Source organism: Python bivittatus, unplaced genomic scaffold, assembly GCF_059951505.1.
Source record: "Python bivittatus isolate LINGU-HERP-01145 unplaced genomic scaffold, Pbiv_v1 ctg000480_np1212, whole genome shotgun sequence".
Lineage (NCBI taxonomy): Eukaryota > Metazoa > Chordata > Lepidosauria > Squamata > Pythonidae > Python > Python bivittatus.
The window spans coordinates 25,187,516-25,205,195 of NW_028277075.1; the positions used below are offsets into that span (position 1 = coordinate 25,187,516).

General features: G+C 40.9%; 1 protein-coding gene across 2 annotated transcripts in view; it reads right to left on the reverse strand.

Moving 5' to 3' along the window:
* Positions 1 to 17,133, reverse strand: part of RPAP1 (RNA polymerase II associated protein 1) — a 62,188-nt gene extending 45,055 nt beyond the window's left edge. For both annotated transcript variants that reach the window (XM_025172387.2, XM_025172385.2), the window contains exons 1-7: positions 16,994 to 17,133; positions 15,811 to 16,048; positions 10,890 to 11,035; positions 9,949 to 10,041; positions 7,886 to 8,009; positions 4,452 to 4,628; positions 1,398 to 1,637 (exon numbers count right to left, since the gene is read on the reverse strand). In XM_025172387.2, the coding sequence (XP_025028155.2) occupies positions 1,398 to 1,637; positions 4,452 to 4,628; positions 7,886 to 8,009; positions 9,949 to 10,041; positions 10,890 to 11,035; positions 15,811 to 16,000 (970 nt within the window). In that variant the 5' untranslated portion in view covers positions 16,001 to 16,048; positions 16,994 to 17,133. The remainder of the gene's footprint in view (positions 1 to 1,397; positions 1,638 to 4,451; positions 4,629 to 7,885; positions 8,010 to 9,948; positions 10,042 to 10,889; positions 11,036 to 15,810; positions 16,049 to 16,993) is intronic.
* Positions 17,134 to 17,680: the final 547 nt, after the last annotated feature.

Consider the following 17,680-nt stretch of genomic DNA (forward strand, 5'->3'; position numbering starts at 1 on the left):
GTAATCTACGGACAAGATTCTTAAATCCTACAGATCTCATCTATCTCAGAAGTATTCCCATTAAATAGGTTAATCTGACTAGCTCGGTATGCCTGTGGAGCAGAAAGAAACCTTCTGTCTTAAAGTCTTCATTGGAGGCTCTTCTCCAGGCTCCCCTAACAAATGAGATAAGGCAATTAATTACTAGAAAGAGGACCTGTATCATTTTGATGCCAGATAAAGACCTTTTTGTCACAGTATGGAGCAGCACATGGCCAATCTAATTTTAATTTTGATTAGAAACTTCTGTAAACTGTACAGAGGGCTTAATCGATCAGCCACATTAAAATTTCATAAATAAATGTCTATGCAAGGCCTCTTTTTAGACTCAGAATGAAGGGAAAAAAATTGGAACCAAAAAAGACAAACGTTTTTTTAAAAGCCCCTTCAATATACAAATATCAATAGGAAGCAGGTAATATTATGCTGGATGTGGGAAACAGTAGATAAGGACTGAATCAACCTACACTCATTCCTACCAAAGGACACATGGCCTCTTAAGAAGAGAAAGGTGCTGTTCAAAGTTAGTCTAATAGCATCTAACCTCTAACTGTCATGCCCTTTCTCTCTGATATGCCCTCCCAAAGAACAAGGCAACAGGAAAAAGAACAAAATATAAAAACTAGTACTGTATTGAGAATCTAATGCATTTACTAGTATATTGGGACTTTCTCCTTCCCTCAGGATCTCCAGGATGGGCTTTGAGAAAGAGTGGGAAATGTAGAGGGAGCAGGAATTCTTAGCCTGCAAGAAACAGGGCTGCTCTGCTCTGCTTTGCTCTGCAGAACCACTTTGAAGGAAGATTTGATTCAAGATGATATCCTGACTCAAAATAGCTAGTTGCTTGGGCATGAAGGGTGCTTCCACTTGAATCACTGAGGCAGATCATTTCAGTTCAGCCAGGCACTTCATCGACAATGCTAACAGATGTGTCATTTATAAATGTACAGAAACCCTTAAGCATCAAAGTGAACCAATCCTTTGAAATTTCAGAGAGCCCTAGAAAATTCCCAATAACATTCTGTATGTGTAAACTCCTTCCACTAAGTATTTGTAGCTAATAGAAGTGTTCATCTGGATTTCACCCAAAGTTAAGTGAAGCAGTTTCTCTCCACCTCAAGAAGGCAGAAAAGGCAGAGTTTTTCCCTCCCATCAAGACAATGTAAAATAGCATCTTCTCAGTTCTTCAGTAAGTTTTGGTGCTCAACAAAAAATAATGCAATTGTTCTAGTTTGACTGAACTGTGAAATGGACATTATCCTGCAAAACTGAACATGAATATGACATCTGAAACCCTGGCATCTTTGCTCAGAAATGTAAGTTACTGCACTGACTTTGATAGCTATGCCTTCTGTTACCTGCAGCATCTGTTCTCATAGAGGCTTCAGATCTTGGGGAGTCCTCCATGCCTGGTTCCTCTTCCATGTTTGGTTCCTGTAGGAATGTAGCTGTCAGTGCTTCTGCTGCCTCAGGCTGGGATACAAACAATGTTTGTGGCTCTGTAAGCCTTGTTGGCCTCTCACGTTCACTTTTCCTCTCTCCTTCTTTAATTGTGCAAGTACCATATCGTGACTTTAAGAAAACAAGTAAATTGGGATCTGACAAATGAAAACAGGACAAAATAAAAACATTGTTAATGGCCCCCCTCAATGAAATAATATTTCAATTATTTCAATCAAATGACTAAATATATGGAAAAGGCTTATCCATCTAGTCTTCAGGTAAGGGCTGCTTTTGGAGTGCAAATTAAGACACACATCCCAATTATGGCAGTGAAGCATTTTTTTATTCTGGCAGACCCAAGATCAACTTTCTTTTTCATGTCTCCGTTATGTGAACAGCTGTATAAATTAAACATTCCAAGAGGAAGGCTTCAAATATGAGAACCAATATACATCTTTGAATTGTTAACAAACAAAGCTTTGGTACTTTGGACTGTGTTCTGCTGTGCTGGAGTTCTTATCTTTTGTATTTTTAAAATGTTCAAGAATGTGTCATGCCTTAATTATAGAGGAAGGTGAAGAAATCCAAATACATAAATGAATAAAGTACACTGACTGATTTGCAGTTTACCAAGATATGTATTCAGCTAAGCTATGGTCCATCTGAAGCCTTGGTTGCCGCTTGGAATAAAGGGGCGGCTGAGGGTTTGGATCAGATCGCACCCACGCAATCTCTTTCCTCTCGGGGATCCTGGCGCTCTCCATGGTTTACAGAAGAGCTAAGGGACAGGAAACGAGAGAAGAGACATCTAGAGCGTTGCTGGCGCTCGACAAGGGACAAATTTGACCAAACACGGGTTAGAGCAGCTATTCATACCTATTTAGTGGCAATAAGGACAGCGAAGTGTCATTACTCCTCCACTTTTATTGCATCTGCAGATAGTCACTCCACAGTCCTGTTTCAGGTGACCCGAGCCCTCCTGGGTAAGGATGGCTTGGAGAACCTTCTGCAGGGACGTGTGGAGGAATTTTCTCGGCATCTGTTGGATAAAATCACTTGGATTCGTTCTCAGTTGGATGCTGGCTTTACTGAAGGTCCAGTGGAGGTGCCTAGGGAGGAGTCTTGCCCTGTTATCTGGGAACGGTTTGAACCTGTTGGACCTGAGGAAGTGGACAGGATCCTTGGGGCTGTGAGCTCAGCAACCTGCTTTTTAGATCCGTGCCCCTCCTGGCTTGTGAAAGCAGCCTGGGGGGTGTCATGTGAGTGGGTTCTAGCGATGGTTAATGAATATTTGAGCGAGGGGGTTGTTCCCTCACCTCTTAAGGAGGCCTTGGTTCACCTGCTCCTCAAGAGGCCATCGCTAGACCCCACTATACTGGACAATTTTCATCCAGTATCTAACCTCCCCTTTTTGGGGAAGGTGATTGAGAAGGTGGTCGTCAACAGCTTCAGAGGTCCTTGGATGAAGCAGATTATCTGGATCCCTTTCAGTCAGGATTCAGGCATCGGTGTGGGATGGAAACAGCATTGGTCGCGCTTTTGGATGATCTCTGGCGAGGAAAGGATGGGAGTTGTGCATCCATTCTTGCCCTACTTGACCTCTCAGCAGCTTTCGATACCATCAACCACGGTATCCCTCTGGATCGGCTCAGAGGATTGGGGGTGGGCGGCACTGTGTTGTGCTAGTTCACCTCCTTCCTCCAGGGCCGATTCCAGTCAGTGGTGGTTGGGGAGGAGAGATCCCGCCCTCGGCCCATTATGTGGGGTGCCACAGGGTTCAGTGCACTCCCCACTCCTATTTAACATCTACATGAGGTCGCTGGGTAAGCTCATCCATCACCATGGGGTGAGATATCATCAGTATGCTGATGATACCCAATTATACATCTCTGCCCTTGGCAAATTAAGCAATGCGGTGAATGTCTTATCCTGGTGCCTGGAGGCTGTGAGGGTCTGGATGGGGAACAATAGGCTTCAACTGAACCCTGGCAAGACTGAGTGGCTGTGGGTTTTGAGGCCTTCTGGTGCTAGAGTTATGCCATCTTTGGTACTGAATGGGATCACATTGCCCCAGACAGACCCTGTGTGCAATCTGGGGGTCCTCCTGGACTCACAACTCCTGCTCAAAGAGCAAGTGGCAGTCATTGCTAGGAGGGCCTTTGCACAGCTTTGTGTTGTGCACCAGTTGCACCCATTCCCAGATCAGAGGGACCTAGTCACTGTCACTCATGCCCTGGTCACCTCCCGTTTGGATTTCTGTAATGCGCTCTCCATGGGGCTGCCCTTGAAGAGTATCTGGAAGCTTCAGCTAGTGCAAAATGCAGCAGCACAGGCAGTTACCTGTGCCCCTAGGGTGATACACACTATACCTCTGCTTCGTGAGCTGCACTGGTTGCCAGTTTGCTTCTGGGTCCAATTCAAGGTGCTGTTTTTGACCTTTAAAGCCCTTCATGGCATGGGGCCGGCTTACCTGAGGGACCGCCTCTCCCCGATTACATCTGCCCGTTCCATCAGATCTGGCAGAGAAGGTATGCTGCAGATCCCATCTGCCAGAGAATTACATTTGGCGGTTCCCAGGAGGTGGGCCTTCTCTGCTGTGGCGCCCTCCTTGTGGAATCTTCTCCCCCCAGAAGTGAGATTAGCTCCATCCCTCTTAACATTCCGTAAGCCCCTCAAGATCTGACTATGTGATCAGGCCTGGGGCTCCCAGGGGACTGGAGAGATTTTACGACTGCTCCCCTATTAATTTTATCCTATTTTGTGTGTTTTTACAGTTTTTCATGTGTAATTGTTTTTATGTATTTATTTTTTAATTGTTGTACACCGCCCAGAGTCACCTTGTGTGAGATGGGCGGCTACATAAATATGATTGATTGATAGATAGATAGATAGATAGATAGATAGATAGATAGATAGATAGATAGATAGATAGATAGATAGATAAATGGTAAGTCAGCAAAAAAATTTACCCAATTGAGCCATCAATTGTTTCTGCTCCTCCAAGATCTGTTCTTTGGACATTGATTGCAACCTTTCCAAATTTTCTTTGTGGATATTCTGGGCTTCCTGCTCGCCAGTCAGGCTTCCAAGACCTTCACCGGTGACAATGCGAGGCAACTGACTTTGTATGCTACCTACAGCATCACCTAAAAATCAAGAGTACTCAATGTGTTACAAAATATACTCCAGAGTATTCATTTGTCTCAAATGATGTCCTTCAGAGTTACAGTATATTCTGTTCTTATGCTTTATTTCCTGATTAAGAAAAATATATAGATGCTAAAATGAAGAAAGTATCCAGTTACTTTTTTGCTCTATAACTTACAGCAAGTAAGCATCTAACTATATATTTCTGCTTTATTTCTGTAAACATAATAGTTGGAGGAGGAAGCTTTGCCCCAAGAAAAATACTCGCAGTATTGAATTTTGACTACAGGTTGTCCTCACTTAACTTTCACTCATTCAGCAACCATACGAAGTTACAACAGCACTGAATGAGGGGGACTTATGACTTGGCAACAGAGTCCTGCAATCACATGATCACTATTTGTGACTTTCACTGACAGCTTTCGACAAACAAAGTCAATGGGAAAGCCAGCAGGAGGTTGCAAATGGCAGTCACATGACCATAAGATGCTGCAATCGTGCAAGATTCACCTAACGACAGCAAGTGGGACTGATGGAACTGCTGTTATAAGTCGGCATGGTCACATGACATTGTGCCTTATGACTGCGTCACTTAGCAATGGAGTTCCCAGTCCCAATTACCATTGGTAAATGAGGACTCCCTGTATGGAATTCAGGCTCCAAGTGAGCATCAATAAATTTGTGAAACATTTGCCTGACAAGACTCTGAATGCTCAGACCCTCTCTGAGTTACAGGCAGGCCCAACTAAGCTGACCAAGTCATGTTCTTATCCTGTTACCTGGAAAGTGTTTGATTCTTTGATTCCTGAGAAGGTGGACAGGATCCTTAAGACAGTTAACCTGGCCACCTGTTTCTTGCACCTATATTGTTCCTACTTGCCTAAGGGCTCCTAGGCGGTAAATGTGGCTGGGTCAGTTAAGTGATAAATTCATCCTTGAGTGATGGAGTTGTTCCATCTGCCTTGAAGGAGGCAATGATATGTCTCCTCCTCAAGAAGCTATTGCTAGATCCATTTTTTACCCAATCTCCAATGGTGATGGATTGGATTGGATTGGACTTTGGAGGAAGAAATGGTGGACTGAAGATGGCTCTGAAAAGTGGAGCCAACAACCATGGCAAAGAACGAAGAGTGAGTAGACCAGCTCATCGAACCTCTCCAGACAAAGAGAGGATGGGAGATTGCCCACAAGTGCTCCAGACGGTTGCGCCTCATGAGGAGACCTTAAGACAGTATTTTCCAGCGGGTTTTGAGCATTGGGAGACAAGGGAATAGCCATCTTGCTCAAACCTTGGTCAGTGCCTTTAAAAGGACACTAAGTTCACATACTTCCTTTTCTAATCACATTCAGAAATTGCTTATTAACTACTTTTCATCTATTAAGAAACCTTTGGATCAACAGGTCTGAAAACACTGGGTGAGTCTGCCTTCAATTCTTAATGAAAGAAAATGTTAACTTCAAGCTTAAGAAAAAAATTAAAACAAACAGCAAAAAGCTAATTAAGACTTTGATTTTAGAAAGTAATAAACAGATTAAGGGTCCAGATAAATTAGAAATAAGATTTTGGAATTAATTATAAAGAATCCTTCCCATGGGAAAGTTGACTGATTTTGAATTTTTTCTAAGACATAAAAGAGATAAACAATTTTAAAAATTGGACTCTCTCTCTCTGCCTGTTCCATAAGATCCAACGAAGTGGGCACACTTCATGTCCCATCCATTAATCTATGTCTCCTAGTAGAACCCAGCAAGCATTCTTTCTCTGTAATAGAGCCTGCTCTCTGGATTAGCATCTCCAGGGAATTTCAGACTGACACATATTGCAATCCTTTAAATTATCCTTGAAAACCTCTTCTTTTCTCTAAGCTCTGGGATAGGTCAGAGTGTATTTACTTGAGGTGTATTCTCTGTTTCAGTCATGATGCATCTTTGTTCCCTCTGTTATTTTTATTCTTTTTTGCTTGGTTTTAAATTTTTTGCTTGTTTTTTAATTTGCACATCACCTAGATGTACATATTATTGTGAGCTGGGCAGCCTTCCAAGTCTAAATTATAACTGAATTATAAATAATGCAAGGTGGCAGTAGGCTATCTCTTAGTGAAGAAGAAAATGTGAGATTGTGTTGTGCTTAAGGGAACAATACATAGCTAATCCTTTGTACTTAAATGCAACATAGCACTTTACTCACCTTCTCTTGTCCAGCCATACAACTTTTATTTGGAATTCAGATTATAATCTGAAATGGAATTGTATTAATTTATCAAAGGCCAAATCTAAATTCCATTTCAAACAAAGGAATTGAGCTGGCTTAAAGGTTGGGAAATCTTGGGTGTCATAGCTAGGAGGGACTAAGTATATAAAAAAAATAGATTAAAATTTGAGAACCCCTTAAGTGCCATGGCAGTGATTCCCAAAGCATGAGGAAGCTCTCCTATACAAAGAAAGGATATGCCAAGGAAAACTCAGCATGACAATCAGTAAAAGAGTGCCACACTTTGAGTAATGCAGGAAGTCATTTACACCTCTTTGGATGTGTAAGATTTATAGTTTTAAGCAGGTTTATACAATGAAATAAGTCCCACTGAGTTCAGTAAGTGGGTTATTTGATGGATCGCCTCTCCCCGATTATATCAGCCTGTCCCATTAGATCCGGCAGGGAAGGTATGCTATACGTCCCATCAGCCAGGGACTTGTATTTGGTGGGTCCCAGCAGGCGGACCTTCTCTGCCGTGGCTCCCTCCTTGTGGAACATTCTCCCTCCTGAAGTTAGGCTCGCCCCTTCCCTGGTGTCATTTAGGAATTCTCTCAAGACCTGGTTATGTCATCAGGCCTGGGGGTCTTTGGGAACTGGAGACATTCTTAGATGGCTCCACTATGATTGATATTTTGCTCTCCCCATGGGGTTTGTATATTTTAAAATCTAAATTTTTTAAAATTTGTGATAATGTTTTTATTCTAATAATAACTTTTTAACTTTTTATAATGCTTGTTTTTATTCACTTATTTTATTTAATTGCTGTACACCGCCCAAAGTTGCTTTGTGTGAGATGGGTGGCTATATAAATGTGACATACATACATACATAAAGCTTGGGCAGGATTATACCCACAAGGGTCAAGAGATCCTGGAGGCAACCACCCACTTTTTAAGAGCTATTTGTCTCACATGTTCACCTCCAGCAAGCATCCCCAAGGCTTTCAGAGCCAATTATAACACTCACCTTCATTTTCCCCATGGATCTGTACCTGCAACATACCTGAAGTGGCCTGTCCTGCATTTGACTGCTCTGCAGCAAGAAAAGGTGTCCAAGCCCCTTCAGCTGCCTTCTTGGCAGCCATCTTCTGGGCAAAGATGCTTTTCTTTTCAGGTCCTGATTTTGCCTGCAGGAATACAAGACAGCAGATCAAAACTTCACTGTTTTCCCATGTTTTCATCCTATAGTGGGTATTGGTAAGCACAGGTTTGTATATATACATTCTACGCACAAGAAAGAGATATCAGCAAGATCACAGGAGCCCCAAAGCTTGCAGAAGTATTAACAGTTAAGACACATATAGACATTGGGGACATATATAGTGTCCCCATATAGTACAAGGGAAACTGGCCACGGAGTGTGGCATGGATAGGGAACAGAATGGAATATCCTGATGTAAAGCATGACTAGCTGGCTTTTCTTACAGATCTCACTTGTATGACCATACACAGCTTATTAAATTTCCTGCCACTTCATCCAGTCAGATCAATATGTATTATCCACATTTTCTCTTGTATTTAATATATACTAATAGATGCTCCTTGATTCATGGTGCAGTCCTATGGATTTTTACTAGGGTTTAATCTGAGCTGTACTGTCTAGTGGGGGCTTGTTCCCTAATAAGAATATGAAGGAGCTCTGTTTTCCTGTATCCCAGTTTATAAAGATGACTCTGTCATCATAAACAGTTTTGATGAATTTTGCAATAGCATCTTCGCTCAGTAGCACCTCCTTTGTATCCAGGGGCTGGCATTTCAGTATCCCAAAGCACTAATTACAACCTGAGTAAAGCTTAGATGGTTCTGATATAAGGGGAAAAAATGTAATCCTCGCTCTTCCCTACAGACAGAAAAATTTATCATAATCCATTGTTACATGTGAAAATGAAAGGAGATTGATTTATGTTGGGGAATCAAACTTTAGGCTAAAATCCAGCAAGTTTCTTCCACTCCAGTGCACACAAGAGCTCTCTCCCCATAATTAACCTGACAGGCTGGTTATCCAAACGGACTTCATTTTCAAGACTAAACAAACTTCATTGTCTTGGAAATGCCATTTCTAAACATCTATGAACTGTAACAGGGCAGTATTTTTACAATAACGAATTGGATTAATGATGCTTATCCAAGCAAAATTTGCATGGTATTTACATGCAAGCATAGCCATACACTGATTATTTGAAAGATGACATGAAAACACAGTAGGATGCTAATTAACCTTCATGCTAGGGATTCAGGCAGCCACCAAGGAAAGAAAACAGGTTGTGGAAAGAGCTGATTCAGAGTGCCAAAGCCTCTTTGCACATGTGGAAGAAGATCTCTGGATCCCATCTCGTATCTCCTGCCCGATAATTAAAAAGAAACACTACACTGAGAAAACCCACCTACCATCAATATTTAAAATGATAAAAAACAGTACCATACACTGCCATGTTTGCAGTGTATTAAAAAGGTTGTCTAAAATTCTTAGCCTTCCTTTTAACAAGCTCTTCGGATACTCTTGCCTGTCAATCTCACGCTGCTTCCAAGGAGACAAAATCCAGCTTTCTCTCTTTTATCTTTGGGGATTCAGTTTTCTGAATCACAGCCGCCTAATCCTCCAATAATTAGGTGGATGGGAACCACTCCTGAGCAGAAGAAAACTGCAGATTCTATCTTCTCAAGTAAATAGGTAAGAAGTAGAAATTCAAGTGAACACAGTTTAAAACCACAGAAAACTAGGGAAAAGGAAACATTAGAACATGACATGAATAAGAAGTTGGAAAAAATTGCATTATCAATCTCACTTCAAGAATGAATTTGAGGTCATTTCGATAGCGTAAGCATCTCCAGGTTCTGTTCCCCAAAGCAACTTCTTCTTACCTAATAATACGTCAGACCCTGATACAGAAAGTTTATTTCAGAATAAAAGAGAAGAACACAAAATCCCATCTGCCGACAATATTCTTAAATCCCAGCACAAAACTCAGAACTAGAAAGTAAACTCAGAAAGTTAGTAGAATAAAAAGAGAAACAAAACTTGTAAGCAGAAAGCAAATTGGTTAATAAGAAGCTGCTTTTTCTTACCTCAGTTTTTATTTCAGATCTATGAAAAACTTGGGGAAATGGATCACCTGTGAACAATGGCATGGTCACCTTGGCAGTGCTCGTATCATGTTCCTGCCACAGATAAAGAGATGACATGTTTGAGTCTTATTTATCTGAAGTATGATGGCTAGCATGGCCTAGCAGAAAGAGCTGGGACTTACATGAAGATGACTCAAATTCAACTCTTTCTTCAGTGAGAAATAAACAGGTCTTAAATAAGCTCTTCTGGCCACTTAACATTCTCACTTCCCCCTTGAGTAAGAATGGTTTGCTTGTAAGACTAAATGGGCAGCTATTCACAGTCACTAAGCAATGACAACTCCATGCTTCAAGCAGAAAACATTACAGATTCACAAAGTAACTTCCATTGGTTGAACAAAACTATCCATTTCTCTTCCTGTCTTCATCATACATCCATCAAGTCTGTTCTATCTAAGAACATCTTATGAAATCTTCATGGTAAAGCACTTCTTTGCCATGCAAAAGATTCCAGAGTCAACCCTACACATCTCTACCTAAAGAAACTGTAGAGAACAGGGATAATACCAATCTCTGCTTAAAAGCTTGAAAAGACATGCTAGTGATACTGTATGTCACTGTAAATGCTAGCAAGAGACCAATCATCTGATTCAGTACTAGGCCCACTTTCTATAGTTTCAGTGGCCAGATCCTGAAAAACTCTTTCTACCATCCCAGCTTATATTTACAGATAGCAGAAGTATAAATTAAACAAAAATGAGAAAGTATGACCAAATATACATATCTTATATAACTTTCAAAATTCAGATTTTGAAGGAATGTAATGTTTGCATTGCTCTGGCAGATATAGTTTCATTTTACTTATTTTAGAGCATGCAGCTCAGTTTTAGCAGTCATCAGTCACATTTCTTGTTATAATGGTTCCTACAAATATGACATACAATGATTTTGCTTAAGACTGCCGTGATATGTTGGTCATTATGATCCATCTGCTCCCCTGGATCCTCATCAAAATGAACACGGGCACTTTTGAATCTGGATTTCTTTGGAGGACCTGGTGTCAGAGGTGGAGGAACATCTGGAAAATCTGAGAAACCAAAGAAAATAACAAATAGGTAGAGAATTAGTGATCCAGTGGTTTCTTCTTCCAAGGAAACAGGAAATGAAGAATAAATCTTAAGTAACTGCAGTACTGATTAGAGCAACATAAAATTAAGAAAAAAACCACTTTGTACTAAGCCAGGTTTTCGTTAAAGATGATCTGTTGAAGAAGCCATAGCCACTTGATTTATAATGATAACTAACCATACTTTACAAAACATAAAACCAAAGTCCACACACTGTACTGAGCAAAATCATGCTGATCATATTGTGGTTCAGCACAATAAGTGAACTCAGCCAAAAGAATTTTTATTCAGCTTTCTTAATTAACTGACGTAGGCTTCTCAGAAAGAAGGTTCAGAATAGATGAAAAACAAGTGATATTGGAATGCACCCTTGCAAAAATTTAAATACATACACTTATATCAAAGGGCAATCAAATGATCATGGGGTTCAAACATTTTGCTTAGGGTAAAAGGTTGGAATGTTTGGAACTTTTAAGCTCTGAAAAGAAAACAGATGAGCAGAGACATGATTGGGAGAATAAAATCATGCACGGTATGGAGAAAGTGTAGAAATTTTTTTTTCTCCCTTTCTCAAAATGCTACACCTAAGACCATCCAGTGAAGATCACTGAAGGAGATTTAAAAAAACAAACAAAAAAACAAAAGGAAGCACTTCTTCAATATAGTGCATAATTAACAAATGGAATTCATTACCGCAAGACTTGCTGATAACCACTAATTGGGCTGGCTTTAAAAGGGGATTGATAAATGTATGGAGGACATGTCTACCTAGGGTTTTTGGTTTTGCAAGACACAAGTTTACCTCTGGCTTAGAGGCAACAAACTTTCAATTACCAATTTCAGAGAACAATGGTGGGAGAGGGGTGTGTATGTAGGCCTTTGAATACAGTGTTGACTCCTGGCAACTGCCTGGACAAGTCCCTGGAGTTTTCTTGGCAAGATTTCAGAAGTGGTTTGCTGTGGCCTTCTTCCTAGGGCTGAGCAAGAGTGACTGGCCAAAGGTCATCCAGCTGGCTTTGCGCCTAAGGCAGGACTAGAACATCAAGCCATTAAGGCAAAAAGAAATGCCTACAAAATCTGGCTGAGGACAAGAAATGCAGATAACCCCAGGCAATATCAGGAGCTAAAATCTGTTGCTAAGCAAAAAATGACTGCTGCAATGTCTGTATATTACCAAGATCTATATAACCAATTAGACAAGCCTGATGGCACAAAGAAAGTCAAGTACTTTGCTAAAGCATGCTAATGTTCCATACAAAATTTAGGACATGTCATCAGTATCAAAGATAAGAACAGCTGGTTGCTACAACAGCCAAAAGGCATCACTGTCGATGTAGGAACTATTTTGAGACAACCTGCATTAAACAGTTCCCTCACCCACTTTTGGCTAAACTGACCCTATTTCTGGTTTGCTACCTGCCATCACTATTGAAGAAGCCTCAACTGCCATCTGCAAGAGGAGGAACAACAAAGTGACTAGCCTGGATGACATCCCAACTGAAACCTGGAAGCTACTAGGAGCACAAGGAGAATAGCTTACAGCACTGTTCAACAACATTTAGAAGAAAATGAATCACCATCAATCTGGCAGACCTATATAACAATCCCAATCTGGAAAGACAAAAGGAACGTACATGACTGCTCAAACTACAGACCACCTCTGCTACTACAGTGGGGCAAAAAAGTATTTAGTCAGCCACCAATGGACTTATTATATGTGATGATTACACTCATGGACTTATTATATGTGATGATGTCATGATCGCTAGCAAAACACAAAGTGACCTCAAACAACTAATATAAGAATGGAAGATGCATCTTAATGATTTTGTAATAAAGCTTAATGACTTTGTAATTAAGCTATTAAAAAGACTTAATACCCTGAATATGGTTACCAGGCCAATGGTACACTCAAGATTGATAGTATCAAGTTAAATAAAATGACCGGTTCAAATACCTGGGGTAATACATGATTCTAAGTGTGGCAGGCTACCAAATGACAAATACAAGTAAACGCTGTCTGGATGAAATGGCACCAAGTTACTGGCGTTCTATGCAATAAGAAAATTTCTCTATACCTGATATCCAAAGTCTAAATGATCACCAGACCAGTAGCAATGTATGGAGTGGAATATTGGCCAGCATCAAAGACATATACAGTGGGGCAAAAAAGTATTTTGTCAGCCACCAATTGTCCAAGTTCTCCCACTTAAAAAGATGAGAGAGGCCTGTAATTTTCATCATAGGTATACCTCAACTATGGCTTTGGTCAACCAAGGCTCTCATTACAGAATCACTGACTGTAATTTTTGAAAACTTCTGGTATACAATGGAAGTGCAGGAAGATAGAAGAGCTAATGTTAAAAATGTTAAAAAGGAGAGGTAAATGGACTAAGGAAACTACAGAACAATCAGCTTACCATTAATACCTTGGAAAATCCTAAAAAGATTGTCAAGCAGCAGTTTGTAAGCTATAAGAAAGGAACAATGGGTTTGTAAAATATAGGTCATGCCAGACAAATCTTACTGCTTTTTTTTTAACAAGACTAGATTACATCAAGGGAATGTTGTGGGGGTGGTGTACCTAGGCTTCAATAAGGCATTTTATAAAGTGGGCATAGGTATACCTCAACTATGAGAGACAAAATGGGGAAAAAAATCCAAAAAATCACATTGTCTGATTTTTAAAGAATTTATTTGCAAATCATGGTGGAAAATAGGTATTTGGTCAATATCAAAAGTTCATCTCAATACTTTGTTATATATCCTTTGTTGGCAATGACAGAGGTCAAATGTTTTCTGTAAGTCTTCACAAGGTTTTCACACACTATTGCTGGTATTTTGGCCCATTCCTCCATGCAGATCTCCTCTAGAGCAGTGATGTTTTGGGGCTGTCGCTGGGCAACACGGACTTTCAACTCCCTCCAAAGGTTTTCCATGGGGTTGAGATCTGGAGACTGGCTAGGCCACTCCAGGACCTTGAAATGCTTCTTACGAAGCCACTCCTTCGTTGCCCGTGCGGTGTGTTTGGGATCATTGTCATGCTGAAAGACCCAGCCACATTTCATCTTCAATGCCCTTGCTGATGGAAGGAGGTGTTCACTCAAAATCTCACGATACATGGCCCCATTCATTCTTTCCTTTACACGGATCAGTCGTCCTGGTCCCTTTGCAGAAAAACAGCCCCAAAGCATGATGTTTCCACCCCCATGCTTCACAGTAGGTATGGTGTTCTTTGGATGCAACTCAGCATTCTCTCTCCTCCAAACACAACGAGTTGAGTTTAGACCAAAACGTTCTACTTTGGTTTCATCTGACCATATGACATTCTCCCAATCCTCTTCTGGATCATCCAAATGCTCTCTAGCAAACTTCAGACGGGCCCAGACATGTACTGGCTTAAGCAGGGGGACATGTCTGGCACTGCAGGATTTGAGACCCTGGCAGCGTAGTGTGTTACTGATGGTAGCCTTTGTTACTTTGGTCCCAGCTCTCTGCAGGTCATTCACTAGGTCCCCCCGTGTGGTTCTGGGATTTTTGCTCACCGTTCTTGTGATCATTTTGACTCCACAGGGTGAGATCTTGCGTGGAGCCCCAGATTGAGGGAGATTATCAGTGGTCTTGTATGTCTTCCATTTTCTACTTATTGCTCCCACAGTTGATTTCTTCACACCAAGCTGCTTGCCTATTGCAGATTCAGTCTTCCCAGCCTGGTGCAGATCTACAATTTTGTTTCTGGCATCCTTCAACAGCTCTTTCATCTTGGCCATAGTGGAGTTTGGAGTGTGACTGTTTGAGGTTGTGGACAGGTGTCTTTTATACTGATAACAAGGTCAAACAGGTGCCATTACTACAGGTAACAAGTGGAGGAGAGAGGAGCCTCTTAAAGAAGTAGTTACAGGTCTGTGAGAGCCAGACATCTTGCTTGTTTGTAGGTGACCAAATACTTATTTTCCACCATGATTTGCAAATAAATTTTTTAAAAATCAGACAATGTGACTTTCTGGATTTTTTTCCCCATTTTGTCTCTCATAGTTGAGGTATACCTATGATGAAAATTACAGGCCTCTCTCATCTTTTTAAGTGGGAGAACTTGCACAATTGGTGGCTGACTAAATACTTTTTTGCCCCACTGTAAGTAGGCTCTCTACACTGTTCAGATAAGAATGCTACGGTGGTCACTTGGCATAGCAAGACTAGACCAAGTGACAAATTAAGATGTATTTCTCATTGAGAAAATGCAAGAATCACACCTGCAGCGGTCATGGCCATGCAGTACATAGCAGCAACAACTCCATTGCAAGAATAGCTCTAGAATTACATGCAGAAGGTCACCAGCCAAAGGAATGACTGAAAATGCTATGGCTCAACCAACTAAAAGATTATGTGCACCTTGTGAAGCTCAACTGTAGAAATGCTGCAGACAGGATGAAATAGCAAGCACAGCTGAACCAAGCAGACTCTTCATCAAGCAAGACAAATGTGAGGACGAAGAAGAAAAAGAGCAAGAAAAAAGTCAGATGCTGTAGTATACTAGAGTTGGACAATTCTAGATTAGGGAAGGTTAGTTTAGACTAAACCACTTATAGTATGTTATCATATCAAATGAAGATAGGGCTACATCAGAATGCCATGAAAATATAACACCTCTAACAAACAAGGTGATACATTTTTGGCGATATCTTTTTTTTTTAATTGTCAATTATCAGCATAAAATAATTTGAAAGGAATTTACCATCCAAGGTCACCACATCCTTGCTGAGCTGCAATGGGAGTCTGCCATCAATGCCTCTCTCCACATTTCCTCTTCTTTTATCTGCTTTCTTTACTAATTTAACTGCTGGGGATGCTTTAGTCTCCAGGAACTGATTCTGGAACCTCAGTAGATCTGCCTCTGACTCTCCAGGCTTAGGCCTCGAAAACATCCTACTTCTTTGTGCCTACTGCTGTTTAAAAAAGAATCTATGGCTTATCTAATGCAAATAGCAAAAGAAAGAAAATGAAAAAATAAAAGGTTTTATTTAGGAAAACTTATTATTCTCAATTATACATCACAGCATTACACATACACACACCCAAGAGAATATCACTGTTAATTCCCAATTCCAGGAGTACTAGAACACCATCAGGTGCTTTCTTATGACAGTTGTTTAGAATCAAAACATGCAAAATTATTGCAGTATGTACTTTCTGTAAATTACAGAAATATTCTCTACCAAAGGATGGGGTGGGGGGAGTGAGCAAGTTATTTTTTTGACTGGGGTTGCTATTTCCAGATGGAGGCAGAACTTCAACCCATCTGCCTTTGATCCAACTACTCCACAGACTGCTGTCACAGAATATTTCACTTTTTCTTCTGTATGTCACAAGCACTTTTCCCTAGTATATAGGTAGCTTTCAAACTCAGTGGAAGGAGCAATAAGCACATTTCAATGGGCTGGTCCACTTCAGAAAGTACAGCAAAGCTAAGAGGCTTTAGAAACAGCCTTCAAAAAGCCACTACAGTGCAGATAGCCAAGAGTGCACAGAAGAAACATGGCTGTTTATATTTCAGTACCAAATTAACCGTGTGAGGAAACTTGTGCAGTCTCAACTAAGGAGTCTGGTGGCTCTTTCTGTTCTGAAATCTAAAAGGAAAGTCCTACACCAGACAGATATGTTCTGGTGGCTTGGAGCACAACAGAAAAGACATTTGCTCTGCACAATGCCTCTCATTGCAACAAACTCTGCTGTCAGAATGGAAAGCAAAACTACAATGCTATTCTTTTAATTCTACAGAAATATGACCGGATCCTTTTTCAGGAGCCTCCTACTAAAGAAAGGAACGGGATGAACATTTTACGACTCCTTGGAATCAAAGCAAGATCTAATTCAATCGACAATAACCAAGCGAGCCAATTTTTAGAGGCTCAACCTACCCTGCTCCAACCTACAAAATTCTTAGGTTACTCTCCGCTCGGATTTTCCCGGACTTGTCCGCCTTTCACCGTTTTCACGCTCCGAGCCGCTAGAAAACAAAAACTACGCTCGCAAAAGCAGCAGCGAGACGTCACCTTAAAGCGCGCGCAAGTCAGGAAGAACAGGGGCGGTGCTCCCAGACGACGTCCCCTAGAAGGATGCCTCGCTCCTTTGCTCTCTCGTGATTGGTGAACGAAGGGGAGGGGGCGGGGCCAGAGATAGCGTACGATATCCGCTGTTATGGTGCACGCGGTGTTTCGGTGATTTCTGGCGCCGTTTGTTCAATGCTTTGGAGAGAAATTGGCGGGGTGTGTCAGTCTCAAATTTCTTAAGGAACCCTAATTTCTGATAACAGAGAGGCTTAAAAAGAGTTATCAAGGGCAGAAATTTCATATCAACATTGGTTTCTAAGGGGCAGGGACTTCTTACATCATAGCAAATACTTACTAGGGTAAAAACTTGTATTCATAACAAGTACTGATTTATTGGGACCCATGCTTTATCAAATTTATCAAGGATAGAGGCTTTGGATTTCAATGCGAATATTGCTTTATGCAAGGCAAAGATTTGAAAGATGCTTCAGGGTTAGTCCTCCTTACTTAGATGTGTGAAGGGTGAACTTAAAGAAATTAAAATGAAGTTTGACT